Source organism: Dryas octopetala, chromosome 1 (assembly GCF_963921425.1).
Source record: "Dryas octopetala chromosome 1, drDryOcto1.1, whole genome shotgun sequence".
Lineage (NCBI taxonomy): Eukaryota > Viridiplantae > Streptophyta > Magnoliopsida > Rosales > Rosaceae > Dryas > Dryas octopetala.
The window spans coordinates 3,998,948-4,023,351 of record NC_141366.1 but is presented as its reverse complement, the minus strand read 5'-3'; the positions used below and the strand labels follow the sequence as shown (position 1 = coordinate 4,023,351).

The 24,404-nt window shown below is 35.8% G+C and overlaps 2 protein-coding genes across 3 annotated transcripts; one reads left to right on the top strand and one right to left on the bottom strand.

Moving 5' to 3' along the window:
* Nucleotides 1–4,305: 4,305 nt before the first annotated feature.
* On the bottom strand, nt 4,306–4,941 carry DMP7 (transmembrane protein, putative (DUF679 domain membrane protein 7)). Its single transcript, XM_086229955.1, has one exon. It carries the CDS (start codon nt 4,939–4,941, stop codon nt 4,306–4,308), a length of 636 nt encoding a protein of 211 aa, XP_086086081.1.
* A 2,760-nt stretch (nt 4,942–7,701) lies between these two features.
* On the top strand, nt 7,702–23,363 carry RLT2 (Homeodomain-like transcriptional regulator). Of its 2 annotated transcripts, XM_086244979.1 has the most exons (19): nt 7,702–7,876; nt 8,275–8,427; nt 8,524–8,973; nt 10,884–10,969; nt 11,663–12,085; nt 12,162–12,251; nt 12,329–12,493; nt 12,571–12,793; nt 13,846–13,946; nt 14,938–15,024; nt 15,153–15,305; nt 15,410–15,565; nt 17,195–17,404; nt 17,492–18,181; nt 18,267–18,818; nt 19,207–19,833; nt 19,932–20,036; nt 21,260–21,523; nt 22,355–23,363. In XM_086244979.1, exons 1-19 carry the CDS (start codon nt 7,873–7,875, stop codon nt 23,183–23,185), a joined length of 5,370 nt encoding a protein of 1,789 aa, XP_086101105.1. In that variant the 5' UTR covers nt 7,702–7,872; the 3' UTR covers nt 23,186–23,363. The 2 variants fall into 2 exon arrangements, with proteins under 2 accessions (XP_086101105.1, XP_086101115.1); XM_086244989.1 differs by lacking the exons at nt 7,702–7,876; nt 8,275–8,427 and having other exon boundaries at nt 8,838–8,973; nt 11,663–11,822; nt 11,891–12,085.
* Nucleotides 23,364–24,404: the final 1,041 nt, after the last annotated feature.

Here is a 24,404-nt window from a genome sequence, read left to right as displayed (position 1 = left end):
AATCAAATAAATGGACAAACCAAATATTTTCGATGAAACTGCCCATTTGTTTTATCAAAGTTAAATAGGCAAATGATTTTCAATTTGACTAATTTTTTGCAAATATGATCTATCAATGAAGATGATTTTTGCAAACGATTCGGATCGACACAATCAATATGTACGGTTAATAAAAAAACAAAATCAAAAATACACTATATCTAATAACATCCCCTTCCAAAACTAAATGATCTTCCTAGCCCAAAAATAAAAAATAAAGGATTTTTTTAATGTGAATTCTTAATCAATAATTTGTTCTATGTATATATTGAATAATGAATATAACTCAAATAATTTGTATAGGAAAAGAGAAACAAAAATTAAATGATACTATTACAGTATTACTAATAGTATTGTTGGGGCCTGGGGGCCATGAAAAAGGTCAAAAACAATGATAAAGGTTCAAGGGATTCAAACCCCTTTGTGCCTTTGGCATGTTTTTCCTAAGTCAGTCAACTAGTGGAGCTACCTTGTTGAAAAAAATATGCTATTCTTGAAAAGACAAGCCCTCTACCATTAAAGTTGGATTAATTAATTGACAATCTGACAGTTAATAAAAAGAAATTTGACAATTTGACACCACCAATTATATTATTGACATGATGACATGTATTAATTAAGATAGCATAGTAGGTTTCAGTATGTTAATTAAAATCACAAGGCCCAAGTGCCGTATTCTCTAAGTCATGAGAATTAACATTCTAGATTCACTTGTGTATTTGATTTTTTGTGAAGCCCTAGTGCATATAATAGGCTCACATGTATACTATATTTAAATGAGGTTTACGTAATGAATGATTACAAACTTCTCAGAATTAACACAGTAACATCAAAGGGGTGAAGGTAGTGAGATCCTCATTATCTAATAGGCCACTGAGATTTCAATTTTGTCCTTTTTTTTCTTTTCTTTTTTGGCTTAATAGTTTAGAAGCTTATAGCCATATCCTGCTACTGAATTGCTTTAAGTTACATTAATCAACAAGTTCAAATTGGTATAATTCAGACTCCGAAAGAATTTCTAAAATTTTTCTTATATATAAGCATATGACATATTTTGTAAGCATGCATAAGTATAAGAATGATTAGTCATTGAATTGTATAGTACCTATTAAGCTCTGTTTTAATTTAATGACTTGTATTTCTCATTATTTTAGTATTTTATCATACTTAAAAGAAAACTTCTCGGGCATCTATATATGTTAATAAGAGTTGGTAGTAGGAAGCTTCGCGCGGTTCAGGGGCAGTCGCCGGCTCCAGTTCTAAAAACATAGAAAATGACGCAAATGCCCTTAGTCGTAGCAAGTAGAAGATGCGGTCGAAGTCATTTTCTATACAAGTTGGTTGGAACCTTCTATTAGATTACCTTCCACTACCATGCTTTCTGCAATTTCTCCGAGCTCAGTCTACCAATTAAGCATTATGGGGAATAGAATATTGAATCCAAAGTTAACTTTAATCCAGTCAAGATTGGCTATTTACTCAATTTCCTCTGGTAAGAGAAATTATTAAGTTGTTGTGTTATAGGCTTATAGCCACCAGTAATCTCCATTCTCATCATGTTTTCTATTGAATGGATGTATGTTTTTTATTTAAAGAACTAACATGTATTGTTTTTATGGCGTTTTATTAAATTTTTATTTTATTTTTTGACTGAATTTAATATTTTAAGATATAGAATCATTTTTCGATGTTAGATTTTATATTTTAACTCTCGAGTTTGAACCGTAGCCAAAACTCAAGAGTTGAAACTTCAAATCTAACTAAGAAATGACAGCCCAAAATTTGAGAATTAAAATTTAAAATCTAACTAAGAAAAGAAAATCCAAACCTTGAAAGTTGAAATTTAAAAGTTAACTAAAAAATACATCTCAATCAATAATATATACCTTAAAATATTAAACACTTTTAAGAATGAGATCAAAAAGTGTAAAAAACAAAACTAAAAAATATATGTATCCGTTCTTTAATTAGAAAACATAAGTCCGGATCTAGAGAGAAACAATATATTTTCTATTTTAATTATATTCATCAAAATTAGTTTGTATAGTGTGAAACCCATATCCCAAATTCCCCACAATTGATTAAAAACACTATATAATGTTATATACATTGTATATATATTAGTATCTGAAAGATATAGCCGCTAGTGGGTCTTTCCAAAATATGTGAATGCAAATAATTAAAAAACATGTTTCGGATGAGCTTCGCTGCCCGGTGATTGTTGTAAATTGTAATAGAAGAGACATTTGGCAATATGCCTGTGTTTATTTCAAAGGATTATGATACGCACTGCAGAAAACTGAGCCCCATAAATTCGGTTGCATCAAGGTATAGAGAGAGTAGAAGACTATTTCATGTGTTCTTTGTTCCAGACGGCTTCCTCAACTCCAATTTAGTCATGTTTACTAGTTTATCATAAACGGCAGATGTGTGTTGTACAAATATAAAACTGTATAAAGGGGTTGTAACGGAAAAATTATTATATATGATTGCAACATTACGTGGCATGATAACGTGACGTTACAAATTTATTTAAATTATAACATATGTATAATTTTAAGAATATTTTTTTAAGATAGATTTTAAAAATTAATGATTATACACATGTTATTGTATAACTAAATAGATTAGTACTACGTAATAATTTTTCGTTATAATGTGGCTGTTTTTTTTTTCTTCTTTTAAGTAGTAGTGTCTCTATGTTATTTCTTAAAACAGTATATAGGACTATAGGAGTTATTCTTTTTCCGTACACATGGAGGAGTTATTCTTTGATTAAAAAGTAAGATGATAAATTCTATGATTAATAACTTAAACTAAAAGAAAGGCTCCTAGAAAAAGAGTTATGGCTGATCAATTATCATGAGTTGAAAAGGTGTTTTTTTTTTAGATGTAAAATAAGCGTTTTAACTTTATGAGAAATTCCTTGACGTTAAAAAAAAAAAAAAAGAAAAAAAAAAAAAGCGTAAAAAAAAAAAGAAGAGAAATTCTATCAAATATAATGTTAACCTTATATAGAAATAGATGGATTCATTACTATAACATCCCCACACAAACTAATTAAAGGGTAGTAAACTTGTGCAAGAGATATGACAGAGAGACAATTCACTTTCAATGATATGAAAAAAAAAAAAAAAAAAATTCCTTACAAATAAAGAAAGGATTAGTACGTAGAGACTAAATACTAAGTTCAAGTTTTTTTTTTTTTTTTTTTTTTTTTTTTTTTTTTTTTTTTTCAGTTTTGGCCTTTCACATACAGGACAACACACATGTTGAAGTGTGCTTCGCCTTTTGGGCTTAAGCTATTGATCTTGCCATAGAACAGCAATAATTAATTAATGAACCCCAAAGACAGAGAAAATAAATAAATAAATAAAATCTCTTTGTAGGAACAAGAACTAATTAATCCGTGCATGAGTTATGAAACCTATAAATAACAATGAATTTTAGGTGGTAAAGGGAAACAGAACTATAAGGAAGATATATACAGAAGAATGTTAGCTATGAAGAAGATGATAATGGTGTTGGTTTTACTTGGGTCAGTTATAGCGCGAGCCAATGAGGAAGAGCCTCAATATTCTCTCCCTCCATCTCACTTCCCTTCTAAAATTCCATCAAGCCTTAGCTCATCCCTTTCATATGGTGATTATTTAATTTCTAAAAATAGTCCTCCTAGAAGGCCTAAAGGTTCTAACATTCCTATAAGGTCCCCTCAGGTGCACGGTCGGTCTTGTTGTAAAAGTAGCAACCCTATGCTTGTACGGTTGTTCTGTTGCTATCAATGAGTACGTGCACAACGTACTGCTTGTGCAAAGTCATTGAGGTCCAATTTCAGATTTCGTAAGAGCTCTCGATCTTTCTCTCAAAAAACACACGCATGGGCACATGCACACACATATACATGAGTGCTTAATTGGTATGTACTTTAGTAAGGAACTTACTATATTCTAAGTCGTTGGATAGAACTTAATTTAATGATTGAAAGGGCACATATATGTCACTCACTCACATGTTCTAAGTGTTTGGTTTACAACATTTGTAAGCTAGTGCTTTAAATTGGAAATGCACTTTTCTTTTGTAATTCTAGCATATATTGAACCCTGAAGAGGTCTCATAATAGATACTATAAGGATCACACCCATGACTCATGCATGCATGTTATGTATATGCATTTTAATACAATATATATCCAGTGGTGTAATTAAAAGTAAAACACAAAAAAAAAGAAAAAGAATAAATTAAAATGGATGCAGCTAGCTAGCTGGTTTAGCTACGAGAGAGAGGGAAGCCAATTCCATGGCGCCTGGTGGGGAAAAGCAGAAAGAAGAAACTGCACAGAACACCAATCCCAACCGGCAAGCCCACGAGGAGCTGCTTGGTCTCCACAGATGGGTTGGGAACGAAGCAGCTGACGACATTCTGATCGAACAAAGCCACCGCAGCAAACACCATTATGGACATCAAGGCATGGAGCAAGTCGATGAAGCTGAGCCTGTACTTGGCCGCCTGGTCCGGTCCAATCTCCAGTTTGGTCCCGTCAATGACCCAGAGCCCCTTGAACGTGGCCAGCCCGTACCGGACCTTGCCCCGCTCATCCCGGAGGCTGTCGGTGAAGCACAGGACGAAGCAGGAGAGGCTGCAGAAGACGAGGAGGCCGACTGTCATGCTCTGGTTCAGGACGGTGGGGCACTTGCCTTGCCGCGTCAACCCCGGGGACAACATTTGGAATATCAGCACCGTCCCTGTCGGCAGGAGATTCGACAACTGGGCCGTGCCTTTGAAGGTCTTTCGAATGGCCTTTTGGGCTGCTGTTTTTCCTGCTTTCGGGATCGGGGGTATTTCCGGTATTTCCTCCTTATTACTGCCCAGAAGTGGTTGCTGTGTTTCTTCGACTGAACCCATCATATATTATCAACACCCAAATTGATCTCTTCCTCTATATAGGATCGAAGTTCCTCAATTTATTTATTTTTTGATTCAGCTAGTGCTGCTTTGATATGAGAGGATCGATTGGAATATATCCTTTTGTAATATGGGGGGATGTTGTTCAACAAACTGAATAGGACAACAACAAGAGAGGAATTTAATTGGTTTTCTGTTTGTTTGGTGTGTTGGAAAACAAAAATGCAAAATGCATGGTTTTTAGGAACGGATCAAGTGGTGAACTGTTTTCATAACGTACTCTCCTTCTAGTAACTGCATGTTGTGAAAATTGGTTTTTACTTTTTAGGGAGTGTTTCATTCATTGGTTTTTAGGGAGGGGTTGTGTTTGCAGAGCGTTTGTTCACTACCAGAAAAACGCCAATTAGGCACGACAAATATAGTTTTGTGACACATTTTTTAAATATATTGAGCACAAATATAAGTAGACATGTGCTCTATAATTTGTGTCTTTACTCACAACATAAAATTTTGAATTGTGCTCTATGTTATTGGTAACGCCATTACAGCCGTTTACATAAAAATTATGATTACATTGTTATCAATAACATTAGGACATAATTAATTGTGCTTTTTGAGTAAAAAAGACACAAATAAAACATCGTGTTTTGTAAAGATTTTTCTTGCAGTGGGTCAGTGGGTCAGTGGGTGTGAGATTGAATGGACGGGAGTAAGTATGAAAAGTTGGCATTTGGTCTATTAGGTTTTAATCATTTTTCACTTGGTTTGTGTCACCTTTTACTTTAGGCTTTGCAGTCCACGTGGTTTACTTTTGTTTGCAATCAAAACCAAATTCATAAATGAGAAGAACTTACCTGCAACAGCAGGTATGCCAGCTGTTATCACACCCCCCATCTCTCTCTCTATCTCTCTCATTCCCTTTCTCTCACTTTCTTTCTCTCTCTCTGTTTCTCTCTTCCTCTCTCTCTCTACTGGGGATAACACCTGTCCCTATAACAGGGACAGGTAAGTTCTTCTCTTCATAAATACCTCAAATTTTTGTTTGTTGATGATTTGATGATGTAGTGGCTCATACGTGCCTAAAAGCAAAACGACCAAAATACTCTATTCATAGCAATCTAGAAACCATCACGTTATCTTCACATTCTCTGTTTTTTTTTTTTTTTCTGTCTGAAATCTCACATCAAGCAATAAAAAAATTAAGTTGACCGGTTGAGCCATTAATTTTTATGAATTTGGTCCTGATCAATTGCAGATTAACATATACCACCTTGATCTGATTGAAATTTTTTAAAACCATATAAACTAAAATAAAAAATAGCCCAAACTCCTAAAAAAAAGAAGAAAAGAAAAATAGCCCAATCTACAGTAAAATAAGAAAAATAAAAGAGTGGATCCAAACAAACCAACCTCTTTTGGCACTAGTGTACGGTACAAGAATAACCCCTTTCGTGACTGTACAGTGAGGGCTGACAAACATCTGTCACTAGTGTTGGGCTGGGGGCTGACTCTTAAAGTTGCAAGTTTTGTTTGGACCCAAAAGTAACTGTTGGACTGTTACTGTTTAATTAATCAATTAAGTATAATATATTTATTCTCTGAAATCAATTACTGCTTATTTACAATTTGGATTTTATTATATTTTTAATTATTTGTTAATTGAAAAGCCTTACATTAACCGGAATGGAACCTGCAATCTGTGTCAAAGCCACACTCAGTCCATACTAAGCAAGTTGATACGGATGCAATTATACGCAAGTTTTTGAGTCGTTCTATTGTATTATATCCAAAGTTACCACCATAATTTTAAGCTAGAGAGAATTATAACAGTGATTTTTTACTTTCCTGGAATATTACTTTGGTTTACAAAATTGTTTTTATAATTCTATAGTACACAAACTTTCATCCATATATTATTTAAGTTTATTTCGTTAATTCTATTAATTTTTTCGTCAATTTTAATCATGTGTATCACTTTTGAAGAAAAAAATAGAGATAGATTATCATTTTTATCTCTCAAAAGAGTCACATGCTTGACACGTAATTAAAATTAAAAGAAAAAATAGATGAAATTGATGAATAGACTTAAAGTGAAACATGAGTGAAAGTTAATGGACTATAAAATTTATGGACCAAAATGACATAAGACAGTTGTATTTGATTTTTTAGGTTACATATTCCTTTAATGTAAGTATAGATAAACATAAGAAATATGAAACCTTAATTTGCAAAACATTTATTAAAATCTTATAATCAAATAACTCATATCCCACGCGCATATGTACGCTCAACTTTCTCAAAGTTATAAGAGAATCATTCATAATTGGTCTACCAAAGAAAATTACTGAACTGACGTTGACATTGCTGTCATTGCCTTCTCTAAATCCCTGCTGATTGGCAAGGGAAGGAGTGTTTAACTTTTATACATATGTAGAAGAAAATTCACTAGTTAGGTGGCTTTTACGCGCCTTTAGAGCTCGTAGGCATACAATATCCCGACAGCTTCGTACGGACCGAAATAGATAAAGAATAAACCCGCAGAGGAAGCCATTTGGATTTTTGTAGTTTTTTTATGGGAGGATCGCAGATTTTCGAAGAGTATAAAAAGCCAATAGAATCCATATTCCATATTCCATAACCCAGACCCGAAAACTCATAAACAAATCACCAAAACAGAAAGAAAGAGAAAGAAGCCTTAAAAAGTCACATATATAAATAGAGAGAGTGAACTCACCACACAAAACCACAGAAGCCTTTCTTGAATCAATCACACTCTCTCTCTTAGTCTCTCACTTTCTCACTCTCAAATTTCCAAAAAGCATCTGACAATACCAACACCAAAACCCAATTTATATTTGACAAACAAAAACCATTCATTATTATTATTACCCACACCAATTAAATATACTCACAAAAACACTAGAAAAAGAAATGGGTGAGAGAAAGACTGTTGCTCCCAGTAGTACTTGTTTTTGTTCTTGTTCTTTAATTCCAATACCCCAACCCCAACAACAACAATCCCTTGTGGCTCTCTTTTATTTTATTTTTTCAATCAAACTATTTAATTAACTATAATTATTATTGTTGTTGTTGTTGTTAATTGCTATGGTGGTTGTTGTTGTTGGTGTTATTCCCCAAATCTCACCGCACATCTCAATCAAAACCCAAATCTTCGATTCTTGGTGCATAGAGAGAGAAGGCAAAAGTCAGTTATTTTAGAGAGAGAATAAGTCTTTTGATTTTTGTGGGTCAGACTCGAAAACCCAAGCCCTAATTGCACAGAAAGGGATTGAGATGAGGTTGTGTTTGTGCTGAGAGAGTTTTGATTTCTAGGGTTTTACGTTTGTTGGGGAGGTGAGCTTGTGTGCTCAGCAATGGAAGCTGGTTCAGAGGGAGAGAGAACGAGGCCACAGGAGGGTGAGATTAAGACCAAGCGGAAAATGAAGACTGCTTCACAATTGGAAGTTCTTGAAAACACTTATGCAGGTTTCTGATTTTATTTTTGTTTTTGGGAATTTTCATTTTAGTTAATTTTTTGATTGAGCTTAGTGTAATGGAAATGTGTGTCTGGGTTTTGTTTAGTTGACCAGTACCCGTCGGAGTCAGTGAGAGCTGAGCTATCAGGGAAATTGGGTCTCTCTGATCGGCAATTACAGATGTGGTTTTGTCACCGGAGGTTAAAGGACCGGAAGCCAACTCCGGGGAAGCGGGGAAGGAAGGACTCTCCAGCTGGGACAGGTGTTGCTGAGGAAATGGTGGTGAGTGAGTTGGGAAATGAGCCTGCTTCCGGGTCGGGTTTGGGGCACGCGGTGGATTTGCGGAGAGCTGTTCCGCGGCCTCCCGTGGCTGTCCCGAGGTTTGGTGGTGATTTGTCGGCAATGAGGAGGTATTACGAGCCGCAGCAGTCGATAGTGGAGCTTCGAGCTATTGCTTTTGTGGAGGCCCAGCTCGGGGAGCCGCTGAGGGAGGATGGGCCAATTCTTGGGATGGAGTTTGACCCATTGCCACCAGATGCATTCGGGGCGCCCATAGGTAAATTTAGTTTTTAGGTTTTCTTGGTCCTTGTATTACAATTTTCGTGCTGGGTTGCTGGCTGTACTAGGAATATATTTATGTAGTTTGCTTGACTACATAGGGATAGAACTTCTTTTGTATTATGAATTCTTTCTCAGTGGATTACTGGGTGCTTTCTTCTGCTCTTTGCATGTCTCTATGATTTGGGCTATTGAATTACAGCTTTCTTCTTTGAGATAATACTTATCGCCCCCGCCGGGGGGGGGGGGGGGGGTTGGGGTCGTATGAGCATTTACTGCTTTACTGCCAATGCAACTTCAATGGATTAGTGCTGGGCATTAGAAACCACTTGTGGTTAATTTATGAAATGGACGCGATGAATCTGACAAATCCTAGTTGCTGTAGGCATTTATGAGACAAGAATTTTGAGCTTCTGTAGCCCAGGTTCAGGAGGAGCTACGCACATTGGTTCTATTTGCAAAGTTTCTTTTTGTTGAAGAAAATGGTTTAATACAACATGTGACAAGGTATTGGGTTGATTCGAATGAGTCTTGAAGAATACATAAAGAGTGTAGAGATGTGGAATGCTTAGTAGTTTAGTAAGTAGTTCTCAACTCTTTGGAGAATAATAGAAGGGATAGAATCTCAGGTTCTGCTACTGTGGTGCAAGTTTCAATTTCAGTGCTTTTTGGTTTTTCTTTTAACATGCTTGGGGTGTACTGGCTCCATGAATCTTTTGAAGATACATTGGTGTTGGAATTTTTGTTCTGTCACACAACTGGAACCTTGAGTTCATGATTGTGTGTCATTTCACGCACCTTTCATTTTCTGCAGCATGAATTTGAGTAGGCTGTATGAAAAGAAGCCAGAAAAACATAACCTTGCCTCAACGATACACATAGATTGCTGATGTATCATATATGTCATATGCTATCATAGTGGAATTTGGGGTGGACTGGTTTGTGATATTCAACTTTATTGAATCTGTCAGCATAAGTTCAGGCTGTATGAAAGAATTTTGTTTGATTGGTTGAGTTTGGTGTTTTTTGGTTATGTTTTTTTCTTCTGGATTTAGATAAATATGCATTCTGGAGGTAAATCTGATTACATGTCTGAAATTGAGAATAGGTAAGGACTATAATTTCTTGCATTAAATGAGGCACTTCTTTTGTGTCCCTTTGTTATGTATGGACTCTTCTTATTGCATTCCTCAGTAATTTTGAGATAAGTCCTCTTTGAGATTACTGATGTACATGCATTAATCATGGCTGATAAGGTTTCAGCAGCAGTGCTACTATTGATTTTTTTTTTTTTCCCCTGAAAGTCTTGGAGGAAACTCTCTGATTACTATTGAATAGTTTTGCGATTCATTACTATGAATCAATGCAATGAGATCTTGACGATTCATTGTTACTGAAATATATTGGGCATCTTCTTTTTAGTGCAAATTAATATATATATATATATATATTCTGGTTTTGAATAGTAGATTAGTGTGCTTCCTATGATAAAGAACTCGTTCCCTTGCTTTTTTGTTTTCTAATTTTTTTTCCCAGTATTGCTTAAGTGAGTCATTGTGTTGATTAACTTTATTGTACTATTTTATCTAGAATAAGTTCATCCACCTTGTTTGAAATAGATTCCATGCTGCTCCTCTCTGGCCGCTCGTTAAACACAAAGAAATAGAATGAACAAGTGCTATATGGAAAACACTATCACAGGGTTTTGATCTTTCTTTTGACATGCTCATGTTCTGTTGTGTTTACTTCCTGAATTGAAGGTCATATGCATAAATTCATCTTTTTGTTTCAACCTGTCTTGTATTCTTTTCTTATTGTCTTTCTTGAATTCTATCTTTATTTGCATGCATCATGGGTAAAGGTACTTTGTAACGATTGTGCCCTGAATCCCTTTTTAAATTGTATTAGGAGTGGTAACTGTGAGGCAGCAGAAGCAATATGGATGGCCTTTTGATGCAAAAACATATGAGCAATCTGATGCTAAACCCATCAAGGTTAGATTTCATATACTTCACGTATTGAAGACTTTAGCTGATGTAATTGATGCTTACATTCTTATCTCTTCTATTTATGATAGTCAGTTGTCCTCGTGTTGATTCTGTGTAGCTGATGTAGTTGATAGTGATACTAGCATTCTTTTCTCTTCTATTAATGATATTCTCTTGTCCTTGTGTTGATTCTGTGTTGCTCTTGTGTCAGGTCAGGATAATTTGTAGTTAGCAGTACATGCAAATGAAAGACTGTGAGCATCAATACACATTATACGTTTGAATTTTAAAATCTTGATGCATATTTTTCTTGGATGCATATCTTGATTATGTGATGTTATTGCATTTAAAATCATGGGCATGTTTGTTTATTTTTTTTTCTTGGTGGTTCCATGTGAACTACAAGACTGTCGGGTTTCTAATTTTTCATATTTTGTAGGTGTTGCTCTCTCTCTCTCTCTCTTGTTCACTCACTTGTGCATTCTGTTACTCTGTAAATCAGACAGCATTTTTTGTGCCATCATTCTCCTCCAAAATATTTTCTAGCAGGCATTTTCTTTTTCTTTGGCATCTGTCTCTTTTTGATATCCTATTATTTGCTTGTGATGGCACAATTTTTGGTAGTTTTTTATTTACTTATATCCATTGGAGAAGAAGAAAAAGGTTAACCAGCTAAATTTGTGCCCATGTTACTGTTAGGGTGCTTCAAGGACTCTCCATGAATACCAGTTTCTTCCAGAGCAGCCAACTGTCAGGACAGAAACATATGAAAGGGCTGCCCCATCTTACCACTATGGTTCACCAACTGATGGTCCACATTCTAGGACCCCATCATCTACTGGGCGCTCGTTCATGCATGGTAATGAACAAGTACCCACTGTATATGGATTTCAAGGGCAGCTGACTGGACTAAATCTTGTGTCGCAGCAAGGCAGGCTGGGTCACTTCTTGCCTTCTGCTTCAGAAGAGTTTGACAATGTTCATCAGAAGAGCTTCACAAATATTACTATGGATGCTCAATTTGGTGCTCACCCGATTACTCAACTGGACAATCCTTTTATACCATCTGACAGAAGGGTTTCACATGAAGAGGATGTTTTACGAATGGAGAGGAAGCGCAAGGTCTCTAATGCACTACAAAATATTTCTTAACCTCTTACTTTGGATCATCATTTCAAGCATCTTTATTTATTTTCAGAGTGAAGAGGCAAGAATAGCGCGGGAAGTTGAAGCCCATGAGAAAAGGATACGAAAAGAGCTGGAAAAACAAGATATCCTGAGACGAAAGGTTTGGTTCTCTCACCAATCATATTTGTTTTATGGAACTTCTTGTAAGCTGATAATTTTTTTTTTTAATATGTCAAGAGAGAGGAGCAGATAAAAAAAGAAATGGAGAGGCTTGATCGTGAGAGGAGGAAGGAAGAAGAAAGGCTATTGCGTGAAAAGCAGAAAGAGGAGGAGAGATATCTAAGAGAGCAAAGGCGTGAACTGGAGAGGAGGGAGAAATTCTTGCAGAAGGAGTCAATAAGAGTAAGCTTTGAACCTACTTCTTAGCTACTTTTCTATAATATGGATATTTTAGTGACTGAGGTGTTTGATGTGCTCAGGCTGAGAAAATGAGACAAAAAGAAGAACTACGCAGAGAGAAAGAGGCAGCAAGGCTTAAAGCTGCTAATGAGCGAGCTATTGCTCGTAAAATTGCTAAAGAATCAACAGAACTCATTGAAGATGAGCGCTTGGAACTCATGGAGTTAGCTGCATCAAGCAAGAGGTTGCCTTCGATACTGTCTCTTGATTATGAGACTTTGCAAAATCTTGACTCATTTAGAGGTAGGCATTGGCTTTGTCCCTTGTGTTGTAATTGGATGAACTCTTTTCACATCTTTGTAATTGAAGTCGAAGCCAGATGTAACGTTGTATTTTACCAAAGTTGGATAATTATTTCCTTTTTATTTGGTATCCAACGTTAATTTAGTTCCAAATTTGGCTTTATTCTCATATATATATATATGTGTGTATATATACACACACCAGACATACACACACAATAACTCTCTAGAGTGGACATCCAAAAACTTGAATTTGCGGATGTTATTGTAACAACATTGTTGTCCTATGATTTGATTTTTCCATTTTTAAGTTCCCCTTTGTTTTCTTATGATATTTTTATGTTTGAAATTTGGTCCTTGAAAATGTCTTGTGAGAAACCACAAAACAACTTTTTTTTTTCTGTCTTTTGACTTTCCTTTTTCTTTTTTTATTGTATTCTACCGAACTCAAAAAAATCCTTAACCCAGTTTATTTAGCTCTACAGGTTGCCTTCGGTTAATATGCTTGAACTAGTGGCAAGAAGTAATATATTTTTTCAGAAAGATAATGTTAATATATGATTTGCCTTAGTATAACACCCCCTTGAGAAGTATAGCAAGTTAGCAACAAGGGTTTAGTCGAGTGGTCAGGCCCATGGTCTGCTCCTATGTGGTCTGAGGTTGGACTCCTCAAAGGTACCTATCTAGTTATTGGCTAGAGTTTCCTGCCTCCCAAAGATTGTAGGGTTTGGCAGGGGGCTGCAGTTTCAAAGCCGGGTCCACTTGGGAGATTTCTGGTTATTAAAAAAAGAAAAGAAGTATAGCAAGTCATCTAATATGGTTTGAACTTTATCCATAGGTGCATCGGTGATTATAAATTTATAATTGGAAAAGTATATGCATTATTCATTGTGGTTTAATTTTGCTTAACTTTATTGTCATATCTCAATCTAATGTTGTTTTGTTTTCCCTATAATGCCACTTAATCACCTAATTTTATTCTTAAATGACTGTAATATGTATGGCTTGGTTGATATGATGGAGATTTTGGCCTAATTTTTTTTTTCTTGTTAGATATGTTGGCTACATTCCCACCCAGATCTGTGCAATTAAGAAAACCTTTCGATATTCAACCTTGGATAGATTCTGAGGAGAACATTGGCAATCTTTTTATGGTAAGTTTGTAGTTCTTATGTCTCTCTCCATTTTTCTTTGTGTCATGAGATGCTCCAGGAGACTCTTAACTGGAAATACACAACCTCTCTGTACATCCTCTCCGAGGAAGTGACCCATTAATATATCGTGTTCTTTACTCATATGTAGATGTAGGGTAGGGGTAGGATCAATTAACACAGGTCTAAAAATAGCAAGTTTAACACTTGTTAACTTTTTATAGGATTTGTTTTTCATGGATCCTACTTTAGGCTTATTGTGTTAATCATGTTCTGCATGCATATAAAATTTAAAGTCAATCCAATATCTCTAAAAATTCCATCAACTTTGTGTTATTTTTGTATTTTTCTTATTCTACACTGAAATTTGAGCCTTACCAATGGAATGCCTATCTGTATTTTGGCTTAAAATTTTCTGAACATTATGATAAGAGCATTTAATCCAATGGTAGGATAGGAATCAGTGTTATCTTTACACACTGGGTAAGAGCATTTAATCCCTAGTTTTATTCACAGTTCTCGCTGGGTAAGATTTACACCATTATTTATCTTTTATACATATTATGGTTGAGTTCAGAAAACAGTGTTAGCTTATTGTTTGTGCAAGGTTATTTGTATTTAAATGAAATGCAATTTTATTCTCACTTGGTCAGTTTCATTGTTAAGGGTAAAATTCCTTTTTTTCTTCAAACCTAACATTATGTCATTTATTGTATTAACAGCTAATGGTGCTTTCATGATTTTCATATTCGTGAACAACATTATTTATGCTGGCACTCAAGTATATCTTTACCAATCTATGGAGGGCCTAACAAGTTGTTCAACGAGTGATTGATTGTGTGTTTAAACCAAATTTTCGAATGGCTTGTTTGTTTTTACTCAAACAATTTAAACCTGTAGTTTATTTAAGTAGTTTTAACTTGAATGACTCATTTTTATCTATAGTTACATGAAATTTTCCATTGCAACTTGTTAACTTTGAGCTTATTTCTAGGTATGGAGGTTCTTAATTACTTTTGTGGATGTTCTCGGGCTTTGGCCATTTACTCTGGATGAATTCCTTCAAGCCTTTCATGATTATGTAAGTTGTCTTATTTATTTATCTATTTTTTTTCCGGTTGAGACCTTTGTGTTGTGTCCTGGTATTGATGAGGATTCTGCCTCACTATATATGTGTATTTGATCATTATCCACTCTCTGATGTTTCAGGATTCTAGGTTGTTGGGTGAGATACATTTCGCACTTCTAAGATCCATCATTAAAGATATTGAAGATGTTGCAAGAACACCCTCCATGGGGCTGGGAGCAAATCAGAACAGTGCTGCTAATCCTGGAGGTGGTCACCCACAGATTGTTGAAGGGGTAAGCTGTTATGCGGCTGTTGTTACAGCTGCATTTTAATTTGACTTTATGTTTGGTTCTTTGTTCCACATTTAAATACATTTGTTGTTGGCATGTTATATTAGGCATACGCTTGGGGTTTTGACATACGGAGTTGGCAGTGCAACTTAAATCCACTGACATGGCCTGAAGTATTGCGGCAATTTGCTGTCTCAGCAGGATTTGGGCCACAACTGAAAAAAAGGACTAGTGAACCTGCATATCCTTGCGATGACAATGAGGTGACATTTTTTTTTTTTTAATGAAGATTTTGAAGTGTGGAAGTGGGCAGTTTTTATTATATTTTGTCTTTTATCTCGTGTCTTCGTTTAAAGCATTGCTATTGTCTAATGTTAAGGAAGTTGGTTCTTCTATTTATTATCTTTAGTCACTTTAATCTGTTAACCATGACTGTCGTTATTCTTGCTCTTCCATTACATTGTTACTATTTACAATTTTATAGCTTGTTTAAGAATTTCATTTACATGATGAGGTCTTCGTGCCTTATGGACAACACATGGTATGAAGGGCACGGGATTGGTTTATCCTAAACTGAGTAGAATTGTTCTAATTGTCTGATTTTAATCTAAAATTGTGTAGATAAGTCATAATAAGCATGTATATATACAGGCCCCTTCTATAACGGGATCCTGCTAACGGGATAAGGTTCTTTTCAAATGGTGCTTTGAAAAGATGCCAAAATGTGCCTGTTTAGAGCTTAGGTTTTAACTCTTGGGTTTTGGGCGTTAGGTTCTACACCCTAATGTGTGTGTATTATATATATATATGTATGTATATAAGTTATGTATCAGCAGTTTGATAGAGAGCATATCTGGGCTTTAACAAAAATCTGGATGTTTGGATTAAGAGAAACTCCCTATACATACATATATATATATATATATTTTTTTTTATTGATTGTATCCATGGTTATTCAAGTTTAAGTCAAAAGACTCAAAACAAGATATTCTATATGTGAGATTTTTGGTGCTCAGTTTGGGAAATTGTCAGAAAGATTGATTTGGAGTTTTTGTGGATAGAGCCTGAGTTAACAGTTTGGATCCACCCACCTGAAGTAATTGACCCAAAACAGTAACTTGCCATCTTAAATTAAAGAAACTTAAAATGACCCCAAATATCATCATAAAAAGACAAATATTTTACTTGTAGTTTGACCATAAATGTTGAATGTATTCTGTGAGTTTGTCACTGATGTGGTTTCTGATACTGCATTGGGAAGTGTGTTATTTATTTTTATGTAACATCTTGGACTTATTTCTTTGAGTGAATGCATTGGAAAAGAATCTTTGTGACACCTGTGCAGATTATATTGACTGTTTGAGATTTTAATAAATAAGAATCTACGAAGACTGGGCCATCAATTACTTTCTAATTGAGCTTTTCACCAAATTTCTTGTGGTTGGTATTGGAGGTTGAATTGAGGTCATGTTGTGCATGTAAATTTAAGGGAGGATGGTATAAATCGTAGTTCTTTGTGAAAGAGAAAATAATTTTTGGAAGTCATTGATGACAGTTGGGATGTGTAACCTGGTTTTATATCCATGCTAACTGCTTGAAGTGAATATTAAGATTATTGTGCTTGAAATACTTGGACAAATCACAAATATGTGGTTGATGAATTATGACTTTGAGAATGAGTTGAATATGTGGATCGAGGCTTTTATTACTGTAGAGTTCCCATATTATGTAATACATATGATGATTGTCTATTTTTGTGAAGTAATATGGTAGTCAAAAGCAATCTAAAATACAAATATCATCTTTTCCAAGAGTCCATTATCTTATTGATTTGAGATTCAGACTACATTGTTTCATATTTTTTTGTAATATATATTTTGATGCAATTGCAGGGTAATGATGTCGGGGATATAATTTCCAACTTACGCAATGGAGTAGCCGTAGAAAATGCCTTTGCTATAATGCAAGAAAGGGGCTTCTCTAATCCGCGCAGATCAAGGCATCGCTTGACCCCTGGAACTGTTAAGTTTGCAGCATTTCATGTTCTTTCTCTTGAGGGGAGCGAGGGCCTTACCATATTAGAAGTTGCAGACAGGATTCAGGTAACTTAAGAGCTGGTTACTATGACCTTTTCATTCTAGTAGTATTTAACTCATTGTGTTTATTTATGTATCTATTTTTTATTTAAGAAATCTGGACTTCGGGATCTTACCACGAGCAAAACACCAGAAGCCTCTATAGCTGCTGCTTTATCTAGGGACTCAAAACTGTTTGAGAGGACTGCTCCTTCAACTTACTGTGTACGTGCTCCGTACAGAAAGGACCCAGCTGATTCTGAGGCAATACTTTCTGCAGCCAGGGAAAGAATCCGAATATTCAAGTGTGGGATTTTGGATGTAGAAGATGCTGATGATGCCGAAAGAGATGAAGAATCTGAAAGTGATGCAGCAGAGGATCCTGAGGTTGATGATTTAGGTACTGAAATAAATCCAAACAAAGGAGCTTGCAGTTCTCAAGAAAAAAAATTCAGTGAAAGAACTTTGGCAAATGGAAAGGAGAGTTATAAGGTTAGGGAGACTCCACAAGGAGACCTTAGGAATGTCAGTGAAGGATTGCCTTCAATGCATTCTGAAGCCTACATCAAGGTGAAAGATATGGGTTGTTCCTTGGATCATTCTGTTGACACTGCTGGAATCTGCAGTGTAGCTAATCTTGATCAGGAAGATACAGATATTGATGAAAGCAACCCTGGTGAACCATGGGTTCAAGGACTTATGGAAGGGGAGTACTCTGATCTTAGTGTTGAGGAGCGCCTCAATGCACTTGTTGCATTAATTAGTGTGGCAATAGAAGGAAACTCGATTCGAGTTGTTCTTGAGGTATTCATTCTTTTGTGTTAATAAAATTTGATAATTTTCCCAAGTGGATTTAGTTTTTGTAGATTTAAATGTTAGGTCTTTTCAGGAACGTTTAGAAGCAGCAAATGCTTTAAAGAAGCAAATGTGGGCAGAGGTGCAGCTTGATAAACGGCGTTTGAAAGAAGAATGTGTCATCAAAATGCAATATTCACCTTTTATGGGGAGCAAGGCTGAACCTGCAATTCCTTCATCAGAGGGTAGGCAAAGCCCATTACTTACTGCTGATGAGAAAATTATTGAGACGACAGTGGAGCCTGCTGTCCAGCAGGATCAGATAATTGATCCACTGAATAGCCAAAATGATATTAACAGTTTTCCCTCTGAAGGGAACCTTCAAATGCAAGAGTTCTCTACTGGTCCAGACAGTCACGCATTTCAGCAATCTGTTCTTGTTGAAAAGTCACGCAAACAATTAAAATCTTTTATTGGACACAAAGCAGAGGAGATGTATGTTTATAGATCATTACCTCTTGGTCAGGACCGTAGGCGTAATCGATACTGGCAGTTTATTACATCTTCCTCTCGAAATGATCCTGGCTGTGGCAGGATCTTTATTGAGCTGCATGATGGTCGTTGGAGGCTTATTGATTCTAAAGAGGTAGTTTTCTCCAAGTGCCCCTTATGTGCTCTGGCAGTCCATATGGATGAAGTATTCTATTCTGCTTTCTCCTACTTAAGCTTACTTTAATAGTGTCTGTCTTCTCAATTTTTATTTGTCCTAGAGTATATGATGGATAAATAATCAGGAATGACAAGATATTTCAGAATTTTAGGTGCTTAACAGTTGCACATCCATGCCACTTTCAGTGTTTGCTTTTGGCTTTTGGCAGAGCTGTAGCAATTTTTAATGTTGTCTGCCTTTTGTGATCTAAGTGCTATTTACTGTGAAACAGTGACCTATTAGCTTCCTTTATTCCCACTAATTTCCTATATCTGCTGCTTTATTTTGCATCTGTTGGTTTTCATTTCCTACAGTCTGGATGCAGGGCTTTGATGCTCTGTTGGCATCTTTGGATGTACGTGGGTATAGAGAATCCCATTTGCAGACAATGTTGCAGAAGATTGAGATTTCCTTGAAGGAAACTGTTGGAAGGAATATTCTACATGCTAACAGGGGGAGGCATAGCAATGACAGTGTCAAAACAGAAGCTGTTGAAATGCCTTCTGGCGTTGATTGCAGAGTTGGTACAGACAGCCCTAGAAGTACTGTTTGTTGTGCTGATTCTGATATGCCAGAGACCTCAACAACTTTTTTGATTGAGCTTGGTAGGAATGAAACTGAGAAAAATGGTGCTTTAAAGAGATATCAAGATCTGGAACGGTGGATTTGGAAAGAATGCTTTGGTTCTTCAATATTTTGTGCTAACAAGCATGGGAAAAAAAGGTGCCTCCAGCTGCTGGATATCTGTGACTATTGCCATGGTATCTATTATTTTGAAGAGAACCACTGCCATTTTTGCCATAGAACCTATGGTAAGAGCGACGTAGATTTTTCTGAACATGTGGTACAATGTAAAGAGAAACTGAAGTTGGATCCTTGTTGTATTTTGTGTGGCTCAACCTCTTCTCCCCTAAGAATCAGGTTGCTCAAAGTGTTATTAGCTTTGACAGAGGTAACTGCCTTTCGCATTCTTGCTTGATCATTGAGTAGTTCACGTTTCTGCTTTATCTGTGATAATTTTGGAACTATGTTTATTTTCTGGCTTCATAGGTTTCTGCTCCATCAGAAGCTCTTCAACCCCTTTGGACTGACGAGAACCGTAAATCTTGGGGTAGAAAGTTACACTCCTCATCAACGGCTGGAGACCTTCTCCAGGTTACAGATTGGCCTTACCCTTATGAATATTTTTGGGACCTTTCTAATCTATATCTCTCTCCCTCTCTCTCTTGCACACACACAATCAAAATTTACTTGTCTATATTCAATCATGAGTTTTGGCTGACTACTGATTTGTAACAACTGTCTGGTGTATCGTAATGAACAGTCCATTAATTTCGGGACTGACAAAAATAAGTACTGTGCAACTACATGATGCATAAGGGTCTCCAGTTCCAAAAATAAAGTCGGTGTCCTGTTTCTTTTTAAGCAAAATGGAAATGTTTCTGAAGTGCAATAAAAAATTATATGATGTAGTTGAAAGATTATAATTTCAACGGAAGTGAGGATGCTATTGCTTTTCATTTTAGACTTAAGTGGCATGCGCCTCATTTCCTTCTCTTTAATCTCGCCTTCATAAGCTTTCTAAAAATGATTTTTTAAATCAAGGCTAAATTGCATTTTTATTTCCCTATATATTGGACCCGATTGTACTTTGGCCCTTATAGTTTCATTTATTGCAATTATACTCCTATAGTTCATAAAAGATTGCAATTGGGTTGAAATTACATTTTTGTCAATTTAGTTGACGGAAATGCCACGTGTTTATCAATTTTTTTTTTGTCAAATGGAAAGCTTATTATAGTCATTTTATCAGCACAAGTAACACGTGGCATTTCTGTGACCAATACAACATTTTCATCTACTGAATTTATGGAAATGTGATCTTGGACTCAATTGTAACCCATAATAAACTATAAGGGTATAATTGTAAAAATAAGAACTATACGGACCAAAGTGGTATCGGGTCCAAACTACATGGTTAGAAATGTAATTTAACCTTTAATCAAATGTTCAACTGCTTATCATAATAAGGCAATTTGTTTCTATTTGTTGGAAAATTCATTTGATCTGGGATTATATATTCTGTATTTATTGGTTCTGCAGTTGACTTTTCTGGGCCAAAGAATGGATTTGTGGTTTTCTTTTTTCTAAAAATAAAAAAAGAAATTATTTGTCACTCTACCATTTTGTTTTCTACCCACATCATTTCATGCCTTCATTATCATTTGTAGGGTAATTCTTTGCACAGCATGTGCTAGGCTGACCTATCTAGAGTGCTTTCATTGTTTTCCTATTCTTTTTATTATTGTTACTTGATATGGTCTGTACCATTTTTCTCTTATTAAAAGAAGTAAAATCTTGTTTGTATTTTTTTGTAGGTTCTGACATCATTGGAGAGTGCCATAAAGAGTGACTATTTGTCCTCAAACTTTGAGACTACCAGTGAACTGTTGGATTCCTCAAATGCAACAAGATGTGCCACTAATAATACTTCATCTCCTGATACTGTTTCTGTGCTTCCATGGATACCACTAACAACAGCTGCTGTGGCTCTTAGACTCATGGAGTTTGATGCGGCCATCTGTTACACGCTACAGCAGAAACTGGAGACTCAGAAGGAGAAGGAATCTGGGGATTTTATAGTAAGTAATATCCTATCATTTATTTTTATACATAATCCAGCACGAATATAATTCTTGGAAGGAAAAAAAAGAAAAGAAAAGAAAGAATCACCTGCCTTGTAAGTGCAGGCAGACATTGTGTGGCCTAACCAGTAATTTTCTCAAAGCCATTAATTATGCATGTTTGATAAAAAGAATCCAGGTGTGCGTGTGTGTGTGTGTGTATTGCTAGAACTAGTATTGTTCTCTTACCAAACAGTTGTATAGAAATAGACTGTCTGTGATCTTGATCAACTACATGCATATACTGATCAGTGGAATCACATTTGTGTATCATGCCAGACTGTCTCGAAAGAAAACATCATTCTCTAGTATTACTATAATTCAATTGCAGCAGTTTAGATGTGCAAAATGTGAAGGTGGAAACTTTTATTTACCCTTGCTATGCATTTTAAGTAGCATTATATAGAAGACATAAAATCAAGTTTAGCCACGAGTACGTCTTTGTTTTTGTCTGGAAGGTATCCATTAGACTGTTGCTAATCTTGATATCTAATCCAGCATTTAAATTTAATTCCGTCAACTATAAAAATCTTGGGTGAAAAGGAAATTGCAATAATTTGTTAATCAGTTTCAAGGTGCATCATTGGATTGATGGGCGAATTTCTATTTTTATTTTCCTGACATTGATGTATAGATAGTTTTATTTCTTTGAACAAAATAATAATTCGTATCTTTGTAGCTTTTGTTTCTTTGTCCAAAAAATAATTCATATCTTTGTAGTTTTATTTCTGCAGCAGTTGTTTCTTTGTCCAAAATAATGCTTCGCTGATCTTTTTATTGATATGTTAGAAGCTTGGATCAAGATATGCTATCATGAAGAGTTCCCAAAATGAGGAGACAGTGCAAACTCCACATCAAACTGAACATTTTAAAGAGGGCTACTGGGCTTATCCGGGGACTGGACCTACGAGCTTTGGCCGCGGACGAGGCCGTGGTCAAACCCGTGGTGGCAGATTGCCAAAAAAGACAATTGGTTCTAGAGCAAAGTCTAGGAAACAAAGTATGACCACAACTAAGGAGAGATTAGGGAAGGTGCAAGTACTGAAATGGAAAGGCAGACCACGTGGAAGAGGTGGCCGAAAACGTGGGCGCCGAAGCATTAGAAGCAAGCAGACAGCATCAAATAGGATAATTAAGATTGGTGGAGAGAGAAGTATCACCAAAGAGAGCGTTTTTAATAAATCACCAAGAGGCCTTGTCCAGGAGAAGTGGAATGAAGGTGAAACTGCAAGGTTGCAAGTGGAAGATGCAGCAAAAGCTAGCAGTTATGGAAGATCAGAGTATGAAGATGAAAATGTTCAAGCATCAGCAGATGAATTTGATGATATGGTTGTGGATGACTTTGGCGGTGGCTTCAATGGCAAGTCTGATGACTTGTTGGAGGGCAGTGATTATAATGTGGATGGGGATGAAGATGATGTTGATGTTGATGATAATGATGATGGCGAAGAGGAAGAGGAAGAGGAAGATGATGCTGCAGAAGATGAACGGGGGGATTTTGACATTGAAAATTACATAAATGGGGACTCGGGTGAAGAGGAAAACGGGGCTGGTGACGTCCAGCAAAACATGGAGCTGGATGAAAGTACTGGATCCTCGTCTTCAGACTACAGTGACTAACTAAACTTCACGATAATTGCAGAAAGAATTGTCAACTTGAAAGTGGTGCAGGACAATCAATCGCTGTTCCAATATGTATTTATAGGGTTCTCTTACTTGAAAATGATCAATACTTTTCAATCTGATGGCTCTGCTTTCGAAACAAAAGTACTCAATACCATTGGAAAAATTATGTTTATCAATCAATGTTAACGACTTAATGTAGGAAAATGGATTTGTTATGCACGAAAAGAATCATTGCCAAAAAGTCCAAATTAATTAGGCAATCCTATTAAAAATGAGAACAATTTTGTTCACTGACTTTAATTATGGTGTAGCATTGAGAGCAATATATACACTTGTGTATTGAGTGAAAGGATAATGCTACATATATACATGGATCCTTCTCCTTAATGTTAATCCTTTTTGGTGAGCTGTCACACATTCTTAAAGAGGAGTGTACTTAATACATTATCCCTCCCTTCTAAATAAGGTGATAAGGATACATTCTTATAACGCCCCATCAAGAAAAAAAAAAATTTATAATGGGGAGTGTCGGCATGTCCTATAAGAGCAACCCCAATATGGTTGCAGTTCAAGTCAATAAAATAAATATATTAAAGTTGCAAGTATTAAACCTCATTTTTAACTTCTTAGTTGAACCTTACTCCCAATGGTGTTGCAACTCTATAGTTGCAATAGCACGTGGCGCAATCCCATTGGGTGTTTGACTGCCTTGTGTGGGTCTTACGTCCAAATTGGAATAGGTAGGTGCTGCTGTGTGGGTCCTATATCCAAAAGCATATGCAAGTCCCTTTTTTGCCTCTTTTTCCGTCAGCTCAAGTTCAATGAAGAGTGAGGCTATGCAGAACACCCATAGCTGCTAAGTTGACCACCTTAACATATTTTTTTCAAATTTTTTTTTATTTTACCATTTATTGCAAAAACATGATAAAATCACCCAATTCATTCGGTGGTCATCTACCGAAACATTCACCAATGTTCGGCAGATAAGTGTCGAATAAATATAAATATTTTGACAGATAACTATCGAATGCCTTTTTCATTTCCATTCGATAGTTATCCACCGAATAATCCACCAATATTCAGCAAATAACTGTCGAATAATCATAAATATTTCGGTAGATAACTGTCGAATGACCTGACGAACAAAATTAAAATTTTTGTTTTAAGGGTAAAGTTGAAATTTTAAAATAGGGTGGTCAACTCAGTAATTTTG

Excerpts from the sequence above, each read along its gene's own strand:
- RLT2 (XM_086244979.1), top strand. Across the intron at positions 8,974-10,883 it reads TGCATTCGGGGCGCCCATAG|GAGTGGTAACTGTGAGGCAG; the intron begins GTAAATTTAGTT and ends AAATTGTATTAG. Across the intron at positions 20,037-21,259 it reads CGGCTGGAGACCTTCTCCAG|GTTCTGACATCATTGGAGAG; the intron begins GTTACAGATTGG and ends ATTTTTTTGTAG.
- DMP7 (XM_086229955.1), bottom strand. The coding sequence starts at position 4,941 with ATGGGTTCAGTCGAAGAAACACAGCAACCACTTCTGGGCAGTAATAAG.